A 19090-nucleotide genomic window follows, 5' to 3' on the forward strand; every position below is an offset into this window, starting at 1 on the left:
CGTTATCAATAAAAATCAGGAGCCAATTATCTGGGTAAGAACCTGAAAGAACAGAGCAGCCACCAGTCGCCTCCTACCTCTTCTGTTCCTAAAGGCCAAGAGCCTCTCTCACTTTACTACTTCCTATCTCTCTCTGCTTACAGTCCTCCAAACCTCTATGCTTAATTTTGGTCAACTAGTGGCTGGCTCCACCCTCTGACTCCAAGCAAAATTTGTCAGAACACAAATGAAAATATCATACAACATTCAGTGGTATTTAAATATATTTTTTTTCTCAAAGAGAATTATAATTATAATTAGTTAAGTGTAGCTTATTGGTTACAAGATATTTGATCACACTGTGAGGCCCAAAATGGCATTATTCACTGGGAAAACCTATTTCTACTTTTGGTGTGGCTCAGCCACAGCACATACCTCTAATCCAAGAACTTTATACTATAATAAACTTTCTACTATAATAAACAGATTAATGTCAACCACAGGTCAAGAGAAAGAGCAAGCAACCAGTTGGCAGGAAGTAGGGAAATAACCATACAGATTAATAGGGAGGCAGGAGAATGGATAGAGAGACTCTCAGGAAGTAGAAGAAAAGGATATTCAGCTTGGGTTTTATTTTGTTTTGTTTTGTTTTGTTAGATGGAGGAAAGTGCTTTCTGGGATGGTAGAGGAGGAGGAGGCTCAATTGGGTGATTTTCTCTGAGTCTTGGAGTACACAGGCTTCACACCAGCATCTGGCTCCCAAATCTTTATTGGTAAAATCAAAAAACAGAGATTTTGATAAAAAGCAACAATTACGTATTCCTTCTAAACTAGATACAATGCCCATAGATTGCAGGCCTATACATTTTCAGAATATTCCCAAAAATTCCCTTTTTTTCCAGTAATGTCTATTGTAACATATCCTTTGAATAATGCAAGCATCTTGTTGGCATGCTAATATTTTTCTGGAGAACTCTCCATATATTCATTCATCTAAAGTATCCTTCATTCAACCAACATGGTATGAGTTTCCTCTGCTCCTAAGAACTTTTCATCTTTTCTCTTTGTAATAATAGCCACTATATTTGAGGCATACAAACACACTGGAAGAAAGAAAATATTTATTAAATAGTTGATGTGGGATAATCCTTCTGTCTTCAGTATATAAATATTGCACTCATTGGTTAATAATAAAGCTGATTTGGCCTATAGCAAAGCAGAATAAGGCTAGACAAGAAAACCAAACTGGAAATACAGGGAGGAAGAAGGGTGGAAAAAGGGGACATTTGAGTCATCCCCTATGGAAGCAAGATGCTGGATTAAATTAGGTTGTAAGAGCTAATAATTTAAGTTATAACACCTAGTTAATAATGCTGAACTACAGGCTGAGAATTTTGTAATTAATATAACCTTCTGTGTGATTATTTGGGGCCAGACAGTTGGGACAATAAATAAGTTCTACTTCCTTTTACAACTAGTGGATGTGTATTCCATATCAGGTGTCACTTCTTCCCTCCTGGGTTGTTGGAAAACATGGCAATGACCTTGGAGACTGTCAATTATACTTTTCCATAGGAATTATCTTGAAGCATTAATATCTGAAGAATAATGGAATTTGTAGAAATGGAGGACACAGTATGAATGTAAATTTTAAAATATAAAAATGTCTTACTAAACCAGGCATTGATGGCATACACCTTTAATCCCAGCACTTGGGAAGCAGAGGCAGGCAGATCTCTATGAAATCAAGACCAGCCTGGTCTACAAGAGCTAGTTCCAGGACAGGCTCAAAGCTACACAGGGAAACCTTGTCACAAAAAAAAAAATCTTATTCAATATATTCACAGAGAGTTGCTTGAAAATTTTGTGAATGTAACATAACATTGCCTCTTCTACTTAGTACTTAGCATTCAATTATTTGACTATATTTCTTTTTTTTTTCTTTTTTAATCCCGATGAAAATCTCTACAGTCTAAAGACTTGGGCTTAGGATTTTATGGAACTGGAAGACACAAACTGCCAATGTGAGTGATAGTTTAATGTGCACTCATTTGCTGAATCTTCACTATCTTCATTGCTTATTCTAGAATAGTTAACGCTTGTCTAGCATGTCTGCCTCTCAGGTTGCTGAGGTCCTGACTTTCTCATCAGTTACTTTCATCACTCATTCTGAGGAAAAAGTTATTTCTAAACATTTATTTGTAAGATGCTGTTTTTCTTCCCTTCTTTTGTTCTTTTTATTCCCTGGGTGACAATATAGAATAAGGCTCTTTGTTTTGGAAAAGGTGATGAACTCTGTGAGAATGTGAATTGTTCTCCTCTAACCCAGAACAAATTCTCCACTTAGAGCATTACCATATACGTAAAAGACAGGTGTGAACAGATAATTCACAGTAGAGAAGTATCAGTCCAACCTAACTATGGACAGAGGATCTGTCTATAACACTTGGTCATAACATATTTGCTGTTAATTTAAGCTACAATTTAATTCTTGACATGTTTGTTTGTTCTAAAAGAAGCAGAAGAGGATCAAATGAACATGGATAACTTTTGTTCACGTTTGAAAAAGATATTTACAAAAAAAATCCTAGATAAAATAAAGCTAGAATGCTTATCACAAAAAGCATTACAATATGTCCATATTTTCAATTCAATACCCCTTTATAATTTTTCATATCCTCTTAGTTTCTCATAGCCATAAATTTCTAGCTTATACTTTTAGCTTCTTGTTCTATAGAGTCTTGATTTGTGGCCCTTCTTTTTTTTATTTTATTTTATTTTATATAACAAAGTCCAATTAAATGAAAACAAACATTTATACACAATGTTTGGGAATTTGGGCGTCGTTCTTTCTAAACTACTTCCTGCTGGTAAGGGCGCTGCCATGGGGGATTCGAAGAAGATTCAGAAATCCTGGCTGTAGTCTGTAAGTGCCCCTTACTTCTAAACATCAACAAAACTAATTTTCTGTTTTTCCTCATTGAGAATTATGGCTCTCATATGATTGAAGCTTCTCAATGTGTCTTAGTTCTTAAGAGTGTGATTCCCATCTGAGGACAAATTCTGCTGAACTGACATAGCAGTTTCATTACCTTACTTTCCAAACAAGACTGACACTTGCATAGAACAATATCAGTCATTGCTGGAAGTAGAGTCATCCATTGTTCTTCATTCATATTAATAATCAATTAGTTACCTGCACTGGGCCCCACAATCACCCTGCATGCAATTTGAATGGAAGAGTAAGAGGCTCATGGGGCTCTACTCTTTACAGGCTATTAGTAGATTCTGGAAAATGAAGAATCATTGTCTCCTGCTGTGTGTGTACCCATTGCTGAGCCCGCCAGCCTCTAACAGAGAGCTCTAGACACATAGTTACACACGTAGACCTGATTAGACTAACTGATCACAAAACACAATGAATAGATACTAAGATAAAAAGGGATTTGTGGGGGGGAGGGGTAGATGAGATTGTAGGTATATGGAAGATGGTAAAGGATGAGGGATGAGAGCGAACATCATACATGTGTATATATATGGAATTCTATGAAGAAATTGATGACAAAGCACTATTATTAGCAAACAAAATTTAATATTTTAAAAAGCACCTTTTCCCTTGATGACACTAATGCAAACATAAAAAAACCAAGATGTGTCAGTAAATTAAAGACAAAAAAATTCCAGAGTAAAATGAGGAATTGATACACAAAGGCTAACAAATTTCTTTTAGCTTGCCTCTATTCTATGGCACTAATTTCCTGTGTGGAAGTTAGTGAGTACAAGTGTCTTCAGAGCTTGCTTGACCTCTGTAGATTCTCAAGTGTCGTAGTCTCTATTTTTTCCTTTATTGGATATACACTTACATATAAACAGGGTTAAATGATCGAGTGACCCAAATACATAAGCATAGGAAAAGTTCTGTACCTAGTCTCTGTGAAAGATCTATAAAACATCACTGTGAAATAACAAGGTGTTTTTAGCATTTTCAATTTGAGTGATTGCTTTACAAGACACCTCTTTTGCTGAAAAGTAATGTTTTCCCTCTGTGTCCTTCAGGTAGTAGTCACCTCATGATCAGATGTGCACAAGTTGATGGATGGAGGAAATCACACCATGGTATCAGAATTTGTGTTGCTGGGCCTCACCAATTCACAGGGAGTTCAGATTCTCCTTTTTCTGTTCTTCACAGTATTTTATGTAGCAAGCATGATGGGAAACCTTCTCATTGTGCTCACAATCATCTCAGACCACCACCTGCACTCCCCGATGTACTTCCTGCTAGCAAACCTCTCCTTCATAGATACAGGTGTGTCTAGCATTGCTACTCCAAAGATGATTTCTGACCTCTTCAGAAAATGCAGAGTCATCTCCTTGAATGGATGCATCACTCAGATGTTCTTCATTCATGCTGTCGGGGGAACAGAGATGGTGCTGCTCATAGTTATGGCCTATGACCGCCATATCAGCATCTGTAAGCCCCTCCACTACCTCACCATCATGAGCCTAAGGATGTGCATTTTTCTCTTGGCTCTGCCTTGGACCATTGGCTTTATCCATTCTGTGGCCCAACTGGCTTTTATTGTAAACTTACCCTTCTGTGGAGCTAATAAAATGGATAGCTTTTACTGTGATTTCCCTCGGTTCATCAAACTTGCATGTACAGACACATACACATTGGAGTTCCTGGTCACTGCCAACAGTGGTTTCATCTCCATGGCCACCTTCTTTATCCTCCTTGTGTCTTACATCTTCATCCTGGTCACAGTTCGTAAACACTCCTCAGGTATGTCCTCCAAGGCCCTCTCCACCCTCTCAGCTCACAACACTGTGGTGACTTGGTTATATAAAGTAAATAAATAAAAATAAATAAATACATAAATGAAATAAAATGAATAAATAAATAAATAAAAAGAAACCAGAAAAACAATACAAAAAAATCATTGCAACAAAGAGTAGGTTTTTTTTTTTTTTAATCAACAATATAGACAAACATTTATCCAAACTAATGAAAAAGCAGGGAGAAAACATGCAAACTAACAATGTCAGAAACAAAAAGGGACACATAACAACGGACACAGAGGATATCCAGATAATATTCAGGTCATAATCTGAAAACCTTTACTCCAAAAAAATTGAAAATTCAAAGGATATGGACAAATTTCTGGATAACTATCACTTACCAAAATTAAATCAAGAACAGACAAACAACTTAAATAGACCTATAACCAGCAATGTAATAGAAGCAGTCATCAAAAGCCTTCCAACCAAAAAAAGTCCAGGGTCAGATGGATTCAGTGCAGAATTCTACCAGACATCTAAGAAAGAACTAATACCAATACCACTCAAATTATTTCACAAAATAGAAACAGAAGGTTCATTGCAAAACTCTTTCTACAAGGCCACAATAACCTTGGTACCCAAGCCTTACAAAGACACAACTAGACAGGAAACTACAGACCAATATCCCTGATGAGCATACATGCAAAAAAATACTCGATAAAATACTGGCAATCTGAATTCAAGAATACATCAGAAAAATCATCCACCAAGACCAAGTAGGCTTCATTCCTGGAATGCAGGGATGGGATGGTTTAACATATGAAAATATATCAATGTGATCCACTATATAAACAAACCGAAATAGAAAAGCTATATAATCATCTCCCTAGATGCTGAAAAAGCCTTCGACAAAATTCAACACCCTTTCATGATAAAGGTCTCGGAGAGATCAGGGATAACAGGAACATATCTAAGCATAGTAAGAGCAATATACAGCAAACCAACAGCCAACATCAAACTGAATGAGAGAAGCTTAAGGCGATTCCTCTAAAATCAAGAAAAAGACATGGCTGCCCTCTCACTCCATATCTCTTCAATATTATACCTGAAGTTCTAGCTAAAGCTATAAGACAACAAAAGGAATCAAAGGGATCCAAATTGGAAAGGAAGAAGTCAAACTGTCTCTAGTTGCTGATGATAGCATAGTTTACATAAGCGACCCAATAAACTCTACCAGGGAACTCCTACAGCTGGTAAACATGTTTTTTTCAGACGACAAAGAGACAGAGAAAGAAATCAGAGAAACATCACCCTTTACAATAGCCACAAGTAACATAAAGTATCTTGGGGTAATGCTTAGCAAGCAAGTGAAGACCTATATAATAAGAACTTTGTGGCATTAAACAAAGACATTAAAGAAGATAGCGGAAAAAGGAAAGATATCCCATGCTCTTGGATAGGTAGGATAAACATAATAAACATGGCAATCTTGCCAAAAGCAATCTACAGATTCAATGAAATCCCCATTAAAATCCCACCACAATTCTCCACTGACCTTGAAAGGATAATAATCAACTTTACATGGAAAAACCCAGGATGGCCAAAACAACACTATACAATAAAAGAAGTTCAGGAGGCATCACCATTCCTGACTTTATGCTCTACTACAGAGCTATAGTTCTGAAAACATCCTGGTATTAGCACAAAAATAGACAGGAGGACCAACAGAATATAAATGAAAATCCTGATATTAACCCACACACCTATGAACACCTGATTTTCGACAAAACAGCGAAAAAGAATACAAATGGACGAGGATAGCGTTTTCAACAAATGGTGCTGGCACAATTGGATGATGGTTTGTAGAAGACTACAGATAGACCATGTCTGTCACAATGCACAAAACTCAAGTCAGAATGGATCAAAGGACTCATCATAAACCCAGCCACAATGAACCTCTTAGAAGAGAAAGTATGATGTACCCTTGAACAAATTGGTATAGGAGACTGCTTCCTGAACATAACTCCAGGGGCACAGACACTGAGAGCAACAATTAGTAAATGGTACCGCTTCAACCTTAGAAGCTTCTTTAAGGCAAAGCACAGTAGACAAGACCAAATGGCAGCCCACAGACTGGGAAAAGATTTTCACTAATCCAACAAAGGGCTGATCTCCAAAATATACAAAGAACTCAAGAAACTAGTCAAAAAAAACCACCCAATAACCCTATTAAAAAATGGGGTACAAAACTAAAGAAAGAATTCTCAATAGAGGAAATCAAAAAGGCTGAAAGACACTTAAGAAAATGCTCCACATCCTTAGCTATCAGGGAAATGCAAATCAAAACAACTTTGAGATACCATCTTACCCCTGCCAGAATGGCTAAAATTAGAAACACCAATGACAACTCATGCTGGAGAGGATGTGGAGAAAGGGGAACAGTCCTCCACTGCTGGTGGGAGTGCAAACTCATACAGCCATTTTGGAGATCAGTATGGTTCCTCAGGAAAATGGGGATTAGTTTACCACAGGACACAGCAATCCCCCTCTTAGGTGTATATCCAAATGGTCCACATCCATGCAACAAAGACATGAGCTCAACTATGTTCACAGTAGCATTTGTAATAGCAAGAACCTGGAAGCAACCTAGATGTCCCTCAACTGAAGAATGGATAAAGAAGATGTGGCACAACTACACAATGGAATACTATTCTGCAGAAGAAAATAATGGAATATTGCAATTCACAAGCAAGTGGGCAGCAGTTGAAGAAACCATTCTGAATGAGGTAAACCAGTCACAAAAAGAGGAACATGGTATGTACTCGTTCATATATGGATTTTAGACCTAGAGCAAAGGACCACCAGCTTATAATTCACACCACCAGAGGAACTAGGATAAAGGTATATTCTAAGAGATTCATATAAAGTCCCTCACAGAAAGGGAAGGGAGAAATCCGGCAGAGCACAGGGGAACTGGGGGGGGGGGGCAGTGAATGGAGAGAGATGTAGGAGGAAGAGAGGGAGAGGAGAGGATAACACGTGCAACTAGGAAGATTGAGTCAGGGTAGGAATAGAAAATAGGAGAGAGACAGACACACACACACACACACACACAGAGAGAGAGAGAGAGAGAGAGAGAGAGAGAGAGAGAGAGAGGAGAACATAAAAGAGGGAGCCACTATTGGTTTGAAGAGAAAATTTAACTGAAAGAAATGTCTAGAGACCTACAAGACTGCTGCCAACTAACAATTTGAGCATCCGTGGAGAGGCTACCATAAATGCCCTTCCCGGAGAGAGATCAACAACTAACTTAACCATGGAACCCTCATTTAGTACCTGTTGGAAACAGAAGCAAACACCCATACCTAAACACTGAGTCAAACTAGAATCCAGAAGCAAGTGGAGAGGACAAGACCAGGTTGCAGAAACACATAGAGACAGCTGACCTGGACAAGGAAGAGAGCTAATGGGCTCCCAGACTGATGGCTGGGACTGACTCAGGCCTCCCTAAATATGAGTCTCTGTAACGAGTACGGTTTTTCTGCCTGCAGCTTGGTCTTGTCCTGCTGCTGCGCCAGCCCCAAATAATACACAGAGACTCTGTATTTGATACAATCTGTTGGCCCGGTTACTTGTTTCTTATCGGCTAGCTCTGCCTTAATTATTAACCCATTTCTGCTGATCTATGTATTTTCACATGGCCTTCTCTTACCAGGGAGGCGGCTGGCGTCCAGCTCTCTCCTGACTCTCCATCTTGACTCCTCCTTACTACTTCCTATTTCGTCCTTGTCTCCTAGTCCCTCCTATCTTCCTTTCCTATTGGCCAACAGTGCTTTATTATTAACCAGTATGAGAAACATACAGAATGACCTCTCCCATCATCTCCTCTTTTCTGTCTAAATAAAAAGAAGGGTTTTAACCTTAACATAGCAAAATATATTATACAACAGTTATCAAGTAAGAATCACAGTTAACAATATTTAGTCCATTAACATATAGCAAGATATGAAGAAAATATTTCATCATCTATTCTAACTTTGTGTGTCTAAAGTCTAAGTAACTTATCTTTAATCCTAACTAATGAAAACTATAACCATTACTATCTGTCTTCAACTCCTTCAAAGACCACAGAAGGATAGTATATAAACTCTAGAAATGACAGAGACAACTCACTGCCTGGTCACCCGAAGTTCTTTTGTAATCTTCCATCTTCAGCCCATAGGCCATAGTGTGTCTGGCAGACTCTTCAGCAACGCAGGAGACTTTAAACTGTCTTCTTGTATTGGCAGTTTGTCAGTCACTTTCCTCTGTGTCCTGCAGACTGTCTGGCAGACTCTTCCATGAAGCAGGAACTCTGTAGCAATGTCCATCTTGAATCAGCAGTCACTTTTCTGTGGGTCCTGCATGTCCAGTATATACAGCATAAAGTCAAACAGTCCAGACAAGAGCAGTATCTTGTCCAAATGGCTAGTCTTGCCATATTGGAAGTAAACTCCATAACGTGTTTTTTTAATGTCCATCTTCCTTTCTGACGCAGGTGGTGTTGCCAGGAGCATTTATGTCTCATTGTCAAGTAAAACCCTAAATCATTTTAAATGCCATATTCTGTAGGTCTTTGAAAGGTTTGAAGAATTCCTATCTATCTTAAATACATCTCTGTGTATCTTGAAAAACCTTACTAAACTCTAAGCTTTGACTATCATTGGTAATTATCTATAATCTGTACTACATTATACATTGCATTTCTAAATGAGCTATACAAACAAGAGGAGAAATATACATATGACAAAATTGACCTTAAATTGTATCAATAAATAAAAATCCATTCCAAAACAAACTATGCATATCTATACCATAATTCCCTTTTTACCTTTAAAAAGATATTGGTTGTGATCCTTAACCATTTATAACCAAGTCCATTTAAATGAAAACAAACATTTATAAACAATATTTGGGAATTTGGGCGTCGTTCTTTCCAAACTACTTCCTGCTGATAGGGGGCGCTGTCATGGGGATCCTAAGAAGATGCAGAAATCCTGGCTGTAGTCTGCATGTCTGCCTTGTTCAAGCTGTTTTGAATGTTGGATCATCAGGAACTCTGTTTCGGGGGTCTGGCTTGCTCAAACCACATTAGTCTGCAAGGAATCCACAGCTTTTTATTTTCTGTGGAAACAAAAATAGAAATCCTTTTCCCCAGTAACTTGTCCTTGAACTTAAATGTTGGAGTCAAAGCATTTTTAAAATATATAAATTGAATTAATGCAGCAGCATTTCCTTTATCAGTTGTTATTTTCTCAGCAGTCAAACAATGCAGAGACAACACAATAGCATACAGTAAACAGATTCTCTCTGAGCTTTTCATCTTTACGTGGCTTTATTATTACTCTGTTTATTTTACTTTTATTTTTTCATTTTTTGACATAGGGTTTTACTGTGTAACTCTTATCTGTCCTGGAATTTACTCGGCATACCAGGTTTACTTTGCAAATCACAGAGATCTGCTTGCCTCTGTCTCCTGAGTGCTGGGATTAAAGGCGTGTGCTACAACACCCAGTTCCTCTTTGTCTCTTTAAAACCATTTTTTTTTTCATGTCTACGCATATTTTAAAACACACTGTAAACCTTTAGAGGTTTTTCTTAATATGAATCTGTCTTTACTGTAAATCTTTATCTTTGTCTGGCCACAAGTCTTTATCTGTTAAACAACAACATTATTAAAATGAAAGTCATAGCTGTATAAGCCACGATTTACCAAAGATGGTGACAGGTACTTTTACCCGCCAGCACAGAAAGCTGTGCTCACCGCCTTGGTCTGCACTGCCACCCAGAAAGCATGCTGCCTGCTTGGAGATGTGGTCACTGCCATTGCCATCTCTCATACACACCAATAAATTGTTAGCAGAGTTATTTAAAAGCTGTACGGTTTTTTGCCACTTATGCTGAGTCAGGAATCTTCCCTTAAAGGAGCCACGCTAATATCTGCTTGTCTCTAGCAAAGCAGAGTTCAACTGAGAAAAATGCTGCTACCAAGAAACCTTGCTTGTCTCTGTTCTTTTGTTTCTAAAACCCTTTTTTAAGCTTTTGCTAAATTTTAAGTGGAAGTTCTTATTAACCACGTGGGCGCCATTTGTAACGAGTACGGTTTTTCTGCCTGCCGCTTGGTCTTGTCCTGCTGCTGCGCCAGCCCCAAATAATACACAGAGACTCTGTATTTGATACAATGCTGTTGGCCCGGTTACTTGTTTCTTATCGGCTAGCTCTGCCTTAATTATTAACCCATTTCTGCTGATCTATGTATTTTCACATGGCCTTCTCTTACCGGAGAGGCGGCTGGCGTCCAGCTCTCTCCTGACTCTCCATCTTGACTCCTCCTTACTACTTCCTATTTCGTCCTTGTCTCCTAGTCCCTCCTATCTTCCTTTCCTATTGGCCAACAGTGCTTTATTATTAACCAGTATGAGAAACATACAGAATGACCTCTCCCATCAAGTTTCAGCCAGAATGACTGAGAAGTCTAAGGGACCTCAGACAGTGGAACCAGGATGTATTCCTGATGCACAAAAGTACCTTGAGAACACATCCCCCATGGAGGGATACTATCTTTACCTAGAGACAGGAGAGAAGCCCTAGTCCCTACTTCAAATGACCTGACAGACCTACCTGACCCCACCTAGATGGCATTGCCCTACATGATGAATTGAGGTGGGAGGATAGGAGGGGAGAGTGGTCAGGGTGCATGTGATGGGGCACAGAGGATAAAAGGGAGGAAGGGAGGAAGGGACTGAGGGAGGAAGGTAGGGAGGGAGAGAGAACTGGGATCGACATGTTAAATAATAAATTAAATTAAATTAAAATGTGATTTGGTATCATCTACATCATCCATGCCACTATTGTGCTAATGGGCATAACTTATCAGGCCAGTTGATATTTTAGCTTATGAGGTTCACAGTTTGGTGGGTATGGATATCAATTACTTTTCTCCCACAACAACCTACAGAATATTTTCTGGGAAAATGAAAGTTAGCCCATAAGAAGACACTTCCAGGTGACCATTAATTTGATACTCCATGTCCTATGACCAAAGTGTACAGTATCTTTAACAACAGTGTCTAACATCAAGTTCTGCTGGGCAACCCAAAGCAACAGCAATACCTGTGCTGTTCTGGAGTTTGAACAACCCTTTAGCCAACTTCTTGAAGACAGAAACTTTGCACCTGGCACTGAGATTTTTGTTTAATGACCAAGGCCTCCAGGAAAATCATTGACCACCCAAGTGGGTAACTCTAATTAAACTGTTTTTGTTGATACAAATGTTATTCTAATATAACTCATTGAGTTTATATAATGTGACTTGTATGTATGTTTTCAGGGATGGACATTAGGCATTTGGCCAAATAATTGGTGTGGTCTTCTCTTGTATAAAACAGTAGATTTCAATATGGCATATGGCTTTTTCAAACTCTTATCAATGATAACTATATCTTTTCCAACCCACTCCTGTCTACCACCCTCCTACCATCTCTCCTACTTTGTATGGAATATAATATATCCATTGTTACAAAAGGTGAGATTTCATACACCCCTAGGAATTGATCATTTCCAAAAGAAGGATCAAAGAGACTGAGAAAATGGCTGCCTGCTTGTTCTGCGTGCAGGAAGACCTGAGTTTAGATGTCCAGCACCTGTTTAAACAGACAAGCACAATGCCATGTATCAAAATTAGGTGTAGAGAAATTGAGAAAGACATACAATATCAACCTCTAACCTCCACATTTAGATAAACACATATGTGCCGCAACCACTTCCACCGGCAAGGAAGACGCAACGCTCAGACTCTTCTTTAAGCAGTTTATTCAGGAACCTTGAACACTCTTGTTCTGCTCCTCCCAGCCCCAGCAAGCCATTAAATATGCTCTCACTGCCCAATCAGCTCATGCCACCTGGTGATCCCAGATAGGCCAAAGAAGGAGGAAGCATGCCAGATCCATCAAGCACTTCCAAATAAGGCTTGTTTACAGCTAAACTCAGACTACCTGGCATCCAGCCAGGCTCCACCTTGGGACTGGCTTGTTTACAGCTAAGCTCCCAATACCTGGCATCCAGCCAGGCACCACCTTGGGGCTGTGGCTTCTCACAGTTCCCCTCACAGTTCCCCATTTTTGTTTAAAATGCAACAGGCAAGGGTAGAGGTCTGATCTCTGATGAACAAGGGACATTGTAATCCCCCCCCCCTGCCCAGTATCAGCCAAGCTAGTGCCACACCCATCCGGTATCTTTTCTCAGAGATGGGATTACGATACCAACCCATATGCAATCAGACTTGTCCTCCATGAAGCCACTAATAGCTGGCCTCAAGTGCAGTACTACGTCTTGCATCCTGATCGTGATGACTGCTTAGCTTTTAAGCACAGTTAACCAAGCAAGCCTGAGGTGATTGCCCTGCCTCCATGGCTGTGAAGGCTTGTGCAATCATGGCATTACTTCTCTGCTGTGTATCCCTTATCCTACAGATACACCATAAAGCAATGAGACTGACTCTGACTAGGATAAGCATCCCTCCCAGATCATCCCTCTACAGGACTAATATTCTTATCTAAAGGCAAAAAGGGTAAATTTAAACTTAAATTGCTACTAAAAAATCTGGGGAAAACTTAGAGAGAATGTCTAATTGGCATGGGTTTAGGAAACACCGACAGGATCCCCCATCGTGGATCTGCTTCCATCTTGTTGACCAGTATCACCATCATGATCATCAGCATCAGGTGCATCACTCTGCTTGTGGACCTTGCCATCTTCAGAGGCAGGCACTCTCCTGGTCAGTCTTTCAGGAATCCACAGAGTTTCTGACTGATCCGGTGGGTAAACACAAACAGATCCTCTCACCCATGATAACACAGGGTCAGGACCCTTCCATAGTCCAGAAATGACATCTTTCCATTTTACAAATCCCTTATCAATGGGAAGGATACTATGATGGCGATCAGCAGCTGAGCACCCATCCACATCCAATTGAAAAAAATTAAGAGTCAGTAGAGCTAGAGATATTCTCTCTTTGGGGGTGCTGTTGAAAAAAAAATAAGAGTCAGTAGAGCTAGAAATAATCTCTTTGGGGAGATGCTGCCTTGGCCTATTCCCCCTTTTTGTTTTATTAAGCATTCCTTCAAAGTTCGGTGAGCTCCTTCAATAATGCCTTGGCCTTGTGGGTTGTAGGGAAGACCATGTCTCAAATCTATCAGCATTTGCTTGCAAAATGCAGAGAAAGATGCAGCAGTATACGCTGGTCCATTATCAGTCTTAAATTGCTACAGCATACTCCATGTAGCCCAAGCTTCTAAGCAGTAGGGAATTACATTTTGTGCCTTTTCTCCATTTAAAGGAGTAGCATGTATCCACAGAGACATGCACATACCTTAATGTGCCAAATTCAGCGATATGAGTAACATCCATCTGCCATATTCTAAGAGAGGCCAATCCTTTGGGATTAACCCCCCAAGTAGGCGGATGTAAATACACTACACAATTTTTACAAGCCTTAAGTATATCTCGAGTGGCTGCCCTGGGAATCCCGAAGCGATGCTGCAAGGTCTTTCAATTAACATGAAATTGAGAATGAAATTGCTGAGCTCTATCATTTGGTAGAGAGGCAAATATAAAATGCATCTGGGTACACTTATCCACTAATTCCTTTTTCTCACTAATTGGTCCAGGCAATCCAGTATGTGTTCTAATGTGTTGGATATAAAAGGGTTGCGAACACTTTCAAATGAGCTCTTGTAGCTGGGTTACATGTGGCTGAACAGGGCTGTTAGTATTTATTTTTCCAGCTACTTCCAAATCTCTAACCAAATTAACAATGTAACAGGAATCAGAAATTAAATTGAAGGCTTCAGAAACTTTCCTAAAAATCTGTAACATTATTTGAAACTCCACTATTTGAGGCTAGCCTGGCATAAACTGACAAATAATTGGGGTAGCTTCTCCAATTACATATGCGCCGCACCCAGTCTTAGAACCATCCATAAAAATGGTTACTGCAACTTCAATGGGTACTTTACGGGTAACTTTTGGGAAAATAACAGGATGTTCCTTTAAAAAAAGCTCAAAATGGGATAGTGGTTATCTATATCTCCATCAAAACTACATTTTACAATAGCCCATTCATCTAATGAGGCAATTAAAACATTTATTTGTGCAGCAGAATATGGGGTAATAAGCATTTCAGGCTGACATCCAAAAATTGTAAACATTGCTAGATCCCCATCAGAGCTAGACTAGCAATGCTGGTTGGATAATGCTCTACAGACTTAGTCACTGAGCTTTTGGGATGGATCCACTGTAACCGCATTAAAGACGCTGTGCTCAACCCTTGTTCCACCTTTTGCAATGCCACTTGGGCCTCATTATTTAACACCCGAGGAGAATTTAAATCAGGGTTGCCAATTAATATATCATATAAGGGTCTCAATTCTTGATTGGAAAGCTTCAAAAATGGCCGAATCCAATTTTTATCTCCTAATAATTTTTGAAAATCGTTTAAGGTTTGCAAGATATCTAATCTTAATGTAATTTTCTGAGGCACTACGCGGTCCTTATATATCTTGGCTCCCAAGTAATCAATAATATTGCCCTGTTGTACCTTTTCAGGGGCTATATATAGTCCCTTGTTCTCTAAGATCTTTACCAACTCTCCATATGCCTTGTATAGTAATATCAAATCTTTACTGGTCATTAAAATGTCATCCATATAGAGAAGCCATCACATCTCAGGATATCTTTCTCTAATGGGAACAATGGCATGACACATAGTGGGGCTATTAGCCATGCCCTGGGGCAGCACTACCCATTCATAACACAGATCAGGTTCTTCATGGTTAACAGAAGGCAAGGTAAAAGCAAATCTAACACTTATCTTTAGCACACAATGGGATGGAAGAGAAACAATCCTTAATGTCCACCGCTATAATGGACCAATCCTTGGGTAAAGTTGACAGTAAAGGTAAGCCATGCTGCACAGGCCCCATAACTTGCATTTACTTATTTATGGCTCTTAAATCATGCAACAACCTCCATTTCCCCGACTTTTTCTTTATCACAAAAATGGGAGAAACAAGGTGAATATGTCCTAATTTTAATTGTTCTTGAACTAGAGATTTAGCTGCAGCAAGTTTTTCAGAGGAAAGAGGCCATTGAGGTACTCAGACTGGCTCCTCTGTATTCCAGGTAATGGGAATAATGTCCTCAATGGCCCCTAGGAAAAACCCAAGCCCTGTCTAGGGGAACGAGACTTGGAACAAAATTCATGTTTAACTGATGGTAGATGTCATTCTGTATATGTTTCTCATACTGGATAATAATAAAGCACTGTTGGCCAATAGGAAAGGAAGATAGGAGGGACTAGGAGACAAGGAGGAAATAGGAAGTAGTAAGGAGGAGTCAAGATGGAGAATCTGGAGAGAGCTGGACTCCAGCCACCTCCCCGGTATGAGAAGGCCATGTGAAAATACATAGATCAGCAGAAATGGGTTAATACTTAAAACAGAGTTAGCCAATAAGAAACTAGTACCTGGCCAACAGTATAATATCAAATACAGAGTCTCTGTGCATTATTTGGGGCTGGCGTGGCGGCAGGACAAGACCAGGCGGCGGGCAGGAAACCGTACTCGTTACATTTAACCTCCTTCCAGACTCTTGGGCAGAAAGACCCCCTCCAGGATCATCTAACAAAGAAGTTACATTGTATGGAGGAGGGGGCAGTTCTAGTTCCTCCTCTGATTCTGAGCTACTTTCCTCTAGACTTTCCCCGCAGCTTTCCTTTTCTGACTTCATGGAGCGCTCTTCTTTCAACTGTTATAACACTTCTTGCCCCATTTCAACAGCCCTGCAGCACTTTTGATCCTCTAATAAGCTGTGAACAAGCCTCCACATTGGTCTTGTCCCTGGTCTCAATGTTCTCTGTTCCCAGGCAAAGTCTAGGTCTTTCCCAAGCTTCTCCCAGCAACTTATGGTTAAATTATCAGAAACAGCGACTGTCTCAACCTCCACGAGGAATCTCTCTAGAGTGCTCTTCTTAATCTTTAAATTCTTAGAACGAAGCAGCACATTCAGACCCAAAAAAAATTGGGTGCAATTGAGAAGCGCCCATGGCTAAACTTGCAAAGTTTCCTTTTAAGCTTTTACTTTTGGTTCACTGAGCCGCAAACTCTTCCCACTCCCTCTTTGTCTACAGAGAAGAGCAAAATACCCGCTCTTGGTGCGGATTCCCACCTTACTTGGGAACTTACCAGTGCACTGCCCTGACTGCAGAAAGTTCTGAGTCTTTCAATGAGAGGGTTCCCCTTACGGGCCACCACTTGTCGTGACCACCTCGATCAGCAAGGAAGATGCAATGCTCAGACTCTTCTTTAAGCAGTTTATTCAGGAACCTTGAACACTCTTCTGCTCCTCCCAGCCCCAGCAAGCCCTTAAATATGTGCTCACTGCCCAATCAGCTCATGCCACCTGGCGATCCCAGATAGGCCAAAGAAGGAGGAAGCACACCAGATCCATCAAGCACTTCCAAATAAGCTCAGACTACCTGGCATCCAGCCAGGCTCCACCTTGGGGCTGGCTTGTTTACAGCTAAGTTCGGACTACCTGGAATCCAGCCAGACACCACCTTGGGGCTGTGGCTTTCCACACATATATATACTCACTGTATGCACACGCACTTTTACAACGACACAGGGGTGGTGAGGGAGAGAGAGAGTCATTCTTTTGGCTTTGCAACAGACTTCAGTGGTTTCTAATCCAAAGAAGTATCAGGCTAATTTCCCAGCTTATAAAATGAATTTTTCTGAGTTTGCCCTACCAAATTTATGCCTTGAAGCATAGCTGCTGCTATTAAAAGACCCCCACTATGCTTATTGCCTGCTTGAGCTGCTCTCATTAATTGCCAAGGTCAAGTTATGAGAAAAGTACAGGAGGGAACCAGGTGCTGCTCTCATCCAACGCCAACCAGATATCTGTGGTCTGCAGCTTGGACTAAAGCAAGGTCAGCAGGACAGTATCCAGGATGCTGAGATAGTCATAACTGAATTCTTTGTATTCTTTGTGCCCAACCCGAATAACCAACTGTCCTTGGTTAACTACAACTGTAACCATGCTTCTGCTTTCTGTAAGCCTGCTTCTTGCCACACCAACCTTATATAAACTGCATATGCTTTAACCAGGCACGCTCTCTCAGTCTCTCGAAAGACTGGGGCGTCCATAGGTACCTGTGTGTAAACAATAAATAACCTCTTGCACTTGCATCCAGTGGTCCGGTCTCATCTCTTGGGGGCAAGGGCCTTCCCCCCTGACAGGCTCCAAACTCTTGGGGTCTGCTGGGGTCTTTCACTATATCTTGCTCAGCAGGCCATTTCAATGTGAACTCGAACTGAGATTTCTCTTCTCCAAGATATTCTTTTCACTATGTGAATGTATTATTCCAGAGTGTGGAAGGAAGGACTGGTGTTCCTCCTTTCCTGCTTCACAGGTTTTCAATGGGCTGGTGGGGCCAGTATGGGTACTTCTTCTTGTCCAGCTTCGTTTCTGGGAAGACTTCATACAAGTCATCAATGGTCATCTGATCAAAGGGGATGATGTTCTTAATCTTTTCCAGTTGTTTCTCATAATCCTAGATCCCGACCTGAGATTCAGACATGAATGCCCCACAGTTCTTCACATCCTCCTTTTCCTCATTGTCCACCAGGGCTGTGTATTTATCCTCGGGCACTGGAACTTTCAGAGCATTATACTTCTTTTCAAAATTATCCACCAAGCCAGCTTTGGCCACATTGGCCTTGTAATACGCCCAGTCAATCACTGGTGGTTTCTCAGGCAGATTAGCCAACCTGTTGTGGACGGTCTCATTTCAGGACCTCAGGAAGTTTGCAATTATCTTTTGGTTTCAGGGTATGATCTCCACAAAAGACACCAAATCAATGGTTTTTAGAGCAAGTTTATGGCCAGCCATCTTGGGATCCTTCACCGACCCCAGCAGAGCACTGTCTCCAACAGCCTCTCCAAGATGTTTTAATATTTCTTCTCAAAATGGCACTTGCCAAAATTAAAAATAAAATTGTAACCATCATAAACTAGACCCTGACAATGGAGATGTAGTCCCACTTGATGGAGAAGCTTGTAACAAGTTAAGTGTGACCCATTCTAGAATCTAAATGTAGACCTCCCAAACTTAGTCTCTTCTTTTGAGTCAAAATGGTGGAAGTGAATTGCCCAACAACCACCCTCAGCCATGTTCCTGAAGAGTAGATAGAAGAAAATATGGTAGATGTAGAGAGATAGCTCAGTGGTT

General features: G+C 40.3%; 1 protein-coding gene and 1 pseudogene across 1 annotated transcript; one reads left to right on the forward strand and one right to left on the reverse strand.

The window, feature by feature from the left end:
- The first annotated feature begins 4071 nt into the window (after positions 1-4071).
- LOC127215094 (olfactory receptor 4F3/4F16/4F29-like) lies at positions 4072-13355 on the forward strand. The gene is made up of 2 exons (XM_051175516.1): positions 4072-4827; positions 13269-13355. The coding sequence occupies exons 1-2, from the start codon at positions 4072-4074 to the stop codon at positions 13353-13355; spliced, it is 843 nt and encodes a 280-aa protein (XP_051031473.1).
- A 4910-nt stretch (positions 13356-18265) lies between these two features.
- LOC127215726 (ATP synthase subunit d, mitochondrial-like) lies at positions 18266-18751 on the reverse strand (annotated as a pseudogene).
- Positions 18752-19090: the final 339 nt, after the last annotated feature.

Source organism: Phodopus roborovskii, unplaced genomic scaffold (genome assembly GCF_943737965.1).
Source record: "Phodopus roborovskii unplaced genomic scaffold, PHOROB, whole genome shotgun sequence".
NCBI lineage: Eukaryota > Metazoa > Chordata > Mammalia > Rodentia > Cricetidae > Phodopus > Phodopus roborovskii.